The sequence below is a fragment of the Dipteris shenzhenensis genome, chromosome 27, assembly GCF_047967505.1.
Source record: "Dipteris shenzhenensis isolate YYH24624 ecotype China chromosome 27, Dip_SZ_1.0, whole genome shotgun sequence".
Taxonomy (NCBI): Eukaryota; Viridiplantae; Streptophyta; class Polypodiopsida; order Gleicheniales; family Dipteridaceae; genus Dipteris; species Dipteris shenzhenensis.
This window is the reverse complement of record NC_141622.1, coordinates 51597645-51606860: the sequence shown is the minus strand read 5'-3', so window position 1 is coordinate 51606860 and position 9216 is coordinate 51597645. Positions and strand designations below refer to the sequence as shown.

Sequence of the window (9216 nt, the reverse complement as noted above, 5' to 3'; positions counted from 1 at the left end):
TCTCCAACGTCTATGTCTCCAACTTCTCAAAACTTTATTAGAATTGTTGCTTGAATTCACAATGGTTAGTGGCATCCAACCATTGGTAATGGTGATGGAAGTAATTACATGGTATCCTTACAAACATGAATAGGGAAACTATTAAGAGAGATGTCATACAACTAAGTGGGTTTAGTCTAGACTCCATTTGATAGCTCCTTATTGCAAAAATAAGGAATAAAGGAGTAACTAAAAAGTTTGTTTGCATTGTGGTATGAGTAGAGGTTGAGTCATTGCATTGGGAGGCACATTATGCAGTTATAATTTAGTAATGTAAGGTCAAGACTTTGGCCTTTTGTTGGCCAACACGATTCTAGAGAAGGTTCCATTGTAAATGAGAGTACTTCAATATAAATAGGGAGTCCATAATTGAAGGGGGTCCTTGGAAAAAAACAAGGATCACTGTGAGGAGAATGATAGATGGCAATAGAAAAGGTGCCATATGCAGAAAGAAAGAGGTTCTTGACAAGTGCTTGCACAGGATGGAAAACGAGGTTATCCACCATGACAAGTACTTTCAAGTAGTGAAAAAGAGGTTATCTACCATGAATGTGCTTTTCAGGGGCAAAAGATAACCATCGGGAGCAAATGGCCTCTTGACCTCCCACAAAGCACTTCCCACAGCAGTGGAGAGTGAACAAACAAGGTGAACGACGTTCAAGTGGCCTGCCTTGCCTGCCCTGCAGTAGCAAGGAAAAGAGGGGGAGAGAGTGAGAGAGCGAGAACAAGAGAGTGATGACTTGGATTTGCACCAAGGAGAAGAAGAGAGGGGGGGGAGAGGGAGAGGGAGCGAGAGTGTGTGCTTGCCTTCAAATAGAAAGAGAGAGAAAGAGGGAGGAAAAGTTGGTGCCACCTATTTTTTTAGAAAATGTGGGCTTTTTCGCTTCTTGCAGAGTCGCCTTCACTTAGTCCTACCCTTCAGGCAGGCCAAAAATCGAAAGCAACAAGTGCTTGAAAGCTCTCTCGAGTATCTCTCTCAATGTCCCGAGTATCTCTAAATATGTGAGTATCTCTCAAATACGTCCCCCATGGGCCATAACAATTGCTTGAAAACTGTGTAGCTTTGACCAAGCGTGTGAGTAGCACGTGCCAAAACCCTTCTTCTTCTTTGCTTATATTGCGCCATAGCCACCATTTTCTTCCTTCCTTGCTCCAACATTCGTTTCCCTCTTGCATCATCTGCCTCGCCATGGAGTTTTTCAGAAACGATCGCCTCGCTGATAGCTTGCCTTTCGACCGACTTGTTTCTGACGGCGTTCAAATGTGCCCTTTCCTCAGAAATATCGGAGAATCGACCAATTTCTCTTTCCTGTCTCCCCCGAGGCTCCCTGCACCTGTAAGTCTTGCTACACGACGGACGATCGTCAATTTTTCTTAGTGATCGGTTCCACCCGATGTCTGGGATTAGCGGCTGAGCACATTTCTTGTCGCATTTGTTCCTTATAGATTGTCATCGAGGTTCCGTATAACCTTTCTATTTAAGATCACTCCTTAAAACTGCGTTTTCCCGGGGAAATTGAAAGATTAGCGCTCTGGTAGGCAATGCCGGAGAGATATTCTTAACAATGTTGGCATAGACGTGAAATTTGGTCGCAATTTCTTTCGGAAGCCCTTCTTATACTTCCGAGAGCAGCATGAATGGGAAATCCCCTGCCCAGTTATCACTTGTTCTCTGTGCTACCGCCTCTTCATATGGCCCTGAATTATCACAATAATAGCAGTCCTTACGTTGATTTTAAATATAGATAAGAATTCAAAGCAGTTGCTTTTGCTCAAGGAGTGTTGTGCTAGCTGTTACGCTTTGCATTGCTCCAAAAGTGACACGGAATTTGCAACCCAAATTACTAGATTGAACGTTTCGTTGCTTGAGTCCAAGTTATGATATGCTTTGGTTTTCAAGCATTGCTTACTGAGTTGATACACAGCTAGCTTTCAGGGGACGGGTTTAGGCATGTTCGTGGAATCATCTACCTGGCTGGATTGCTGCATCATTGCATCATACGTTACAAAACGGTCAAGTTAAAAGAAAAGTTGCTATTACAATGGCCCTCTTTGTGGTTATTCCACAAATTAAGGGCTCTATGTGGTACTTTCTGTGATAGTAGAGGTGTGCGGCTGACTCTTTGACAGAGCTTAAGAAAGACTTGAGAGCGTGCTATGCGACAAAGCATGGGTGATTTGCGAGACTTTAGCAAACTGTAATGTAGTATTGTTTGGATTCATTTCTGCTGCGTTCATAAAGAAACGGATCTCTGGATATACTTTATGCGTAACATTTCTCTCTATGAGCATGTTCATACAGTCTAGCCTTTGGAAGCTGTATATTGAGTTCCGACTCTGGATATGTATTTGGGAAAGTTTTTTTTAACGTCATTGTTTATTCATAGCTGGTTCTTCTGAACAGGTCAGGGGTATTCATGGTCCTATATTTGAGGATGGTCCCAACTTTGAGTTGGCTTTCAAGTTGTTCCATGGGCACAATGGTGTGGTTCCCTTATGTGGGCGGGTGGAGTCAGCAGGAACAGACCTTCGATCCTGTGCATCCAGTGCAGACACTTCAAAACTGAAGTTTCATCCTTTGGCTGCTTCTGCAGCAGCTATAAGTTTATCCACATTTGGAGCCTCCGGTCCATTCGGTTTTGATGCCTTCATGGCTAACAGAGAAAAGATGAAACGAAACCAGCATGGCAAAAAAGAGCGCAAATCTAAGGGCGAGAATTCTCAGCTTGTAAGTATCTGTCACGGCCATTTAAAGTCTGAACTTTTATGTTTTTCATTTGTCAGAGATTACCAGATATTTCTCCTGATTCTCTCAGGGAGCTTAGACTATACTGCTAAGGTTTGAGCTACAAGGAGTATTCATTGGAAAAGTGATTGATGAATAACTTTACAAAATGTCATGATATTGCATTCCTTAATTGAGTGCCCCATTTGAATGTGGGGGTGCTGATTGCAAATTGTTATATGTGTGTTGAAAGAACATCAAGAAACTGCAACATGACTTATCATGTGTGCTGCATGTGCTAACTTTGTCATCATACTTCAAGGTCCTGCAAGTGATTGGAGTATTCAAATGCTAGTAAAATACATGCCTTATAAAAATAGGTGAGGTATGAAAATTACAAAACATAGTCATATTATTAGGCCTGCTGATATTGCGATAATTCTTTCTATCTTAAGTGGTGCGTTGCCATATCAGCTAGATTTCTAAACATTTCTTTTGCCTAGATGCTCGTCTGGGAGAGACTAAAATGAAATCTTTTAGTCTTCACAAGCAGGTGTAGCTTGAATGAAGAGATTGTGGACTACTTTTTGATTAGCCTTCTCCTTTAGTGCTAGCCTTCGTCATGGCTGAGTCTGCCCTTCACCTCCGGAGTGCTGACAAAAACTCAGTACGAAGACCTTTGTATAAATGGATGCTCAAGTATATGTGGATGTGTGGATTTGGAGCATATGTTTATACTGTGGTCTACAGCCACTGTTGGGCACTGATGATGTCAGTGGGGATGTCATAGTAGCTAGTCCCTGCAAAACGACGAGACTTGATGCATTCAGCTTCAGTGGTTGAGTTGATAAAAGGAGTTTGCTGCGAACTGTAGCAGCCTCAAAAGGCAAGGATGGGGACACCATCAGAAGGAATATGGTACCAGCACTAAGTCAAAACAAGTTTCAGCCTCAGAAGCCGAGGGGTTCATCAAAGTCCTTTAAAGGAAAGTCAAAGCTCACTCCAGAACAGCTCGAGACCTTTCGAAAGGAAGGAAAGTGCTTCTATTGCGGGAAAGAAGGTCATATCACTGTTCAGTGCCCCGAAGAAACTCCGGGTTTGAGGGAGCAAAGAACGCCTAAAGCCGCCAAAGACCTTGGCGGGAGGAGTTCCAAATGCTCTGGGAAGAGTGTCTAATCTTGAGGCCGGAGAGCTTTGGCTTTCATGGGGTAAAGTAAGAAATGTGTGGATACTAATACAAAATTACTCTAGGTTTAGGCCATGAAGATGCTGTTCATCCGAAGCCCAAGAAGCTGAAAAACTGAGCTCAATGCAAGTGTAATCGCTGCTCCCAGCTCTGCTGTAATCCCTCGTGTTATGCATGCCTTCAGAGGCTTCCGTGAAAAGAGAAAAAAGTCCCTTTTATCATTGAGTGAAGGGCAGTCTGCCCCCCCTCTAGAGCAGGGGGTCTTGCCTTCTTGAATGGCTGACAAGCAGATCTGGGCCAACAAGGATGTAGGAGCTGAACCTTCCCAGGTGTGCCATGACTTATCCTCCAGGGGGGCAACCTGAATGGCCAACCCCACGCTGCTCCAGGGCAAACTACTGGAAGCCCTTAGTCGGGTCACAAGGCAGGTATAAATGTCTTGGGCTCATGTGAAATAGATCAGATCCTTGGGACCCATATTCTGCTGCGGGGTTCGTTAGAGGTCCTCTGCCTTATTCTCTGACAAGCAGTAGTTTTTTTGCTGTACTACACACGAGAGGGAGTTGGGATACCATATGTAATGCATCTTATGGTCCTTAAAATGGCTTCAATACAGAGGCCTGACCCTGCCTAATTTTTAAGCCCAAGCATTCCTGGGTTGGCTAACTTTCGCCATATTACGGGTATCTGGATTGCCATACTGCCTGGAGGTTTGTTATTAAGTTGGTGAAAAGTGAAATAAGAATGGTGTTTTCTTTCTTCCCCTAAGGTTGGTGTCACACTTCATGGCATAAATTATCTTTCTTGACATATCTCTGATATGGCTAAATATGGAGTGATTACTTTCCAATTCTATAGGTTCCCTCGTCTTTGCACAAGAAAGAGAGTATTTATCTCTCAATTTAGTGCTAGCCTTCATCATGACTGAGACTTCCCTTCATCTCCGGAGTGCCGACAGAAACTCTGTACGAAGACTTTGTATAAATGGATGCCCAAGTATGTGTGGGTGTTGTGGATTTGTATGTGTGGGAGCATATGTTTATACTATGGTCTACACCCACTTTTGGGCGTTGATGACGTCAGTGGGGATGCGTGATAGAGTTTATGGTTTTCAACCTTATGAGGGACTATCATGAGATTGAAACTGCACTATGTTGTGTTTTTAAGGATGAGTTTGGGCATGTTCCTGGACTCATCTAGGTATATTATCTCCCAAGTTAGTACTTTGATCCTGTTACTTATCAGAAAGGGCTTTAATGCAAGAAAGTAATGAAGAAACTCTTTTATGTCCTTCGTTGTAGTCGTTATATCTTGGGAATTTCGGCTTTGGGTATTGAGGATCCTTGAACTTAGAATCAAAATCCAAGGTGGGGAGCTTCATAGCCCATTTTCTTTTAGTTCTTAGGTTTGTTCTAGTTTTGGAGTTTATCTACCCTTAGGTACCTGTTTTCTACATACATACATACATACATACATGCATGCATGCATGTATGTATGTATAGTTTTTAATATTTTTCCTCCCACTCCCTTATTTTATTATTTATTATTATTTTAAATTTGAAAAACAAATAAAAGACGAGGTAATTCAAAAGTAATGATAACTCGAGTACTGATGAGAACATTCTAGCGTAGCTTTGCTTACTAATTTATTACCAGTTTTTATTTTTCTCATTTACTCATAATTTTGTTTAAAGCTGCTTCAAATGCCCTTCTTCCTTTGTTCTTTTGCTTGTTCTATAAAAAATTTTAATTTGTAAGATTGGATGTATTCTAGTCTTATGAAGGTATATGTTATCTTTTTTTATTGCATCAAGGTTTTTTTCCTTGCACACGCACTTTAGTTGCAAGGCTTTTGTCTAGTAGTATGCTCAAGTTCCTTCCCATGCTAAGAGAAACAGTGGGGATGTGTATCCTTGTCTGGAGTTTTTCATGTTACCAGTCAATTAATTTGTTTCAGTGTGTATTGGCAGGATCATGAGGCTTGGAGTAATGAGTGGCTACAAACAGGCAACTGCCCTATTGCAAAATCTTTTCGTGCGGTAAGTGGGGTTCTGCCTATGGTCGCAAAAATTATACAGCCTCCTCCAGACATGAAGATTCGATGCCCACCTGCAGTGGTTGCAGCACGTGCAGCCCTTGCTCGAACAGCTGCAGTGAAAACCTTAAGGCCTCAACCTGTACCAATCAAGGTGTTTGCAGTTGGGCTGTTGGGAATGGCCATAAACGTGCCTTTAGGGATTTGGAGGGAACATACAGAAAAATTCTCACCATCTTGGTTTACTGCTGTGCATGCATCTGTGCCATTTGTTGCGATGCTGCGGAAGGCTGTTCATATGCCCAAATTTGCAATGGCATTCACAATTGCAGCCTCCATCCTTGGGCAAGTTATTGGATCCAGGGCAGAGAGGAAACGTTTGGAGCTTATTCAAGCAGGGGCGAATGATCTTGCATTTAAAAGTGGGCCAAAAGTTGTTGGTGAGGATGTGTCCCTTCCTCCATTCAGGGAGCAAGGGATTAGATCAGAAATATCCACTGCTAAGATTGAAAGCTTTATCAGTGCCCAGCAATGTGGGAAAGAGACATGGAGCATTTTAACCAAAAATTCATCTACTGATCCAGTTGGTGCATCTTGAGTTTACTTATGTATGGTTGCTGAATAATTGTATAGTGCTTTTCAGAGGCAAAGACTTGGTGCTCAACCTATGATGTGAGCTTTCACATCCTAAAATTTTGGTCATCTTAGGCGGTCTTGAAAGCTTACATCTTTTTGATGCCCAAAGGCAAGTATCTGCTTTCACACTCAATTCTTTATTGCTATATACGGCAGGCATCTATGTCCTGTGTGTCGTGGTATTATGTAACTTTTAATATTGCTCTTGAAGCTGGAAATACAAACTGTGAGGTGCCCCTTGTTTTAAAGATCTATTGTCCTGAGAGAGCTAGTGTATGTCTGCTTGAAAGTTTCCAGAATCTGCGGTGTTTGTTTGATTATCAATTTTCAAGTATCTAACATCCCAATTTGCATCTAGGTATCTCTTTGACTATCTTTTTCAATTCGATGTTCTGTCGACATTGTTAAGCTACACTGGTTTGCACGATCATTCACAGTATTTTAATGTTTGGACAAGGTTGACAATTTTCATATTCCTACACTTTTCTTGGGAAGAAGGGGGGTGGGGGGGGAACACATGCAGTTGCTATGAAGTTGGATAATGTCACTAGCTCTTGCCGAATGGGATGACATGCATGTCATTCTCTTGTTGGCACTAGACGTAATCTATACATTGGGCTCAGGCAATCTGAATAAACTTGTTCAAAATGGGGGTTGGTGCTCAACCTATGATCTGAGCTTTCACTTCTTAAATTTTTGGTCATCTTTTGTGATCTTGAAAGCTTACGTCTTTTTGATGCCCAAAGGCAAGTATCTGCTCTCACACTCAATTCTCTATTGCTATATACGGGAAGCATCTATGTCCTGTGTGTCGTGGTATTATGTAACTTTTAATCTTGCTCTCAAAGCTGGGAACACAATACAGTCAGCTTTTAAACTTTGAGGTGCCCCTTGTTTTTAAGACTGATTGTCCTGAGAGAGCTAGTGTATGTCTGCTTGAAAATTTCCAGAATCTGTGGTGTTTGTTTGATTATCAATTTTCAAGTATCCAACATCCCAATTTGCATCTAGGTCTCTCTTTGACTATCTTTTATAGGATTCTGTCGACATTGTTAAGCTACACTGGTTTGCACAATTATTCACAGTATTTTAATGTCTGGACCAGGTTGACAATTTTCATATTTGTACACTTTTCCTTGTTGACAGTGGCATCCACAACGTGTCTCGTTCCCTCCCTTTTTTTTCTTGGGAAGAAAAGGGGGGCGGGGGGGGGGGCACATGCAGTTGGTTATTGTCGCTAGTGGCCATGACATGCATGTCATTCTCTTGTTGGTAGTGTTATGGGATCCTTTTGTGCTAGATGTAAGAAAGGAACCTTCTATTAATGCTTGAAAGCTTTCATACAAGACAGCAGCTCCAAAGGTGTTATGGAAAAAACCGGAGAAGGCTGAAAGAAAAAACCGGCCTGTTCCAGAGAAACCTAGGGGATCTTTGGTACTGGGGCTAACAGCCAAGTGGGGAAGACTATACAACCAGCAAATCCCTCGCGGGGTGAAGATGTAGAAAACTCTTGCAGGCCAAGCCTAGGTGGACCGTAGTGTGTATATGATGTCCTGCCAGATGGCGACTAGGGTAGCCGAGGGTGGAACCGGGTGCTCACCCATGACGAGACTGCAACGAGCCATCCAAATGTTCCATGCCGTGATGCTGGCTACCACCTCCCAAACGTTGTCCTCCCTAGGAGGAGGAGGTAGGCTGTTAGGAGGGATTGCCTCGTGGAGTGCTATCCTTTGGATGCTTTGATCCTGCATTTGGTAGGTTGGAGAGATCTCATTAATTTGAAACGCGTGTCCTCCCTCTATCAAGCAGGCCACCATCCCCCAGGTGTAGTCTCTTTGGAGACTCTGCATACGTGTCATGATCTTGAGGGCTCCCATCCAAATCCTCGCTGCGCTGACAGCTCTAGAGGCAGTGCGGGATAGTCTCCAGGACACCATCGGAGCAACAATGGCACTGTCCCTCCACTCGCCAACCACGGTCCGGTGGGCAAGCCTCCGTGGGCGGCTAGACAAAAGTATGATATCATCCTCGGCCACAAACTAGACCACAACCACGTCTAAAACCTAGAGCGAACATCCCGGGGCACTCTCTGGGTCACCCATTGCCTCTCCCTGGAGGGAGTCCACCTCAACGAGTCCATTTGAAGCCTCCTGCCAATCCGTGTGGTGTAGGAAAAGAAGGGCACCTCATCCACCTGCTCGGCTAGGCCACCCTTGGAAGGCCAGAACCACTCTCCCAGATCCCACTGGACTTCCCTCAGGGGTCTACCCTCCCATAGCCAAAGGCGCCACCTAGGGGCATCTTGCTCTGAGATACTGGGAGGGTCAATGTGCCACTCTTTTCCTAACAGTCCCACCACTCTGATCATCTACCAGTGAATCCCATCAAGACTCCCATCCATCTCAAGGTCTCTGTCAGTGAGTGGCTGAAGTAGGCCTCCAGGTCCTACATGAAAGAAAGCCTGGGTGTGTGCTGCCTCGCTGCATCAACATCCTTAAGGGAACACCAGTGTGGGAAAACTGCCCCAACCATCTGTTGTTTCTTCATATGCAAAGTCTTTCCCACCAGGACTCAGGAATGGCTAAGTCAATCTCG

At 43.6% G+C, this 9216-nt stretch overlaps 1 protein-coding gene across 1 annotated transcript; it reads left to right on the top strand.

Moving 5' to 3' along the window:
- Nucleotides 1–1136: 1136 nt before the first annotated feature.
- LOC147884473 (uncharacterized) lies at nt 1137–6872 on the top strand. Its single transcript, XM_087399037.1, has 3 exons — nt 1137–1375; nt 2444–2767; nt 5921–6872. The coding sequence occupies exons 1-3, from the start codon at nt 1229–1231 to the stop codon at nt 6581–6583; spliced, it is 1134 nt and encodes a 377-aa protein (XP_087255163.1). The 5' UTR covers nt 1137–1228; the 3' UTR covers nt 6584–6872.
- The last annotated feature ends 2344 nt before the right edge of the window (nt 6873–9216 follow it).

Excerpts from the sequence above, each read along its gene's own strand:
- LOC147884473 (XM_087399037.1), top strand. The coding sequence starts at position 1,229 with ATGGAGTTTTTCAGAAACGATCGCCTCGCTGATAGCTTGCCTTTCGAC. Across the intron at positions 1,376-2,443 it reads CCCCGAGGCTCCCTGCACCT|GTCAGGGGTATTCATGGTCC; the intron begins GTAAGTCTTGCT and ends TCTTCTGAACAG. Across the intron at positions 2,768-5,920 it reads AGGGCGAGAATTCTCAGCTT|GATCATGAGGCTTGGAGTAA; the intron begins GTAAGTATCTGT and ends GTGTATTGGCAG.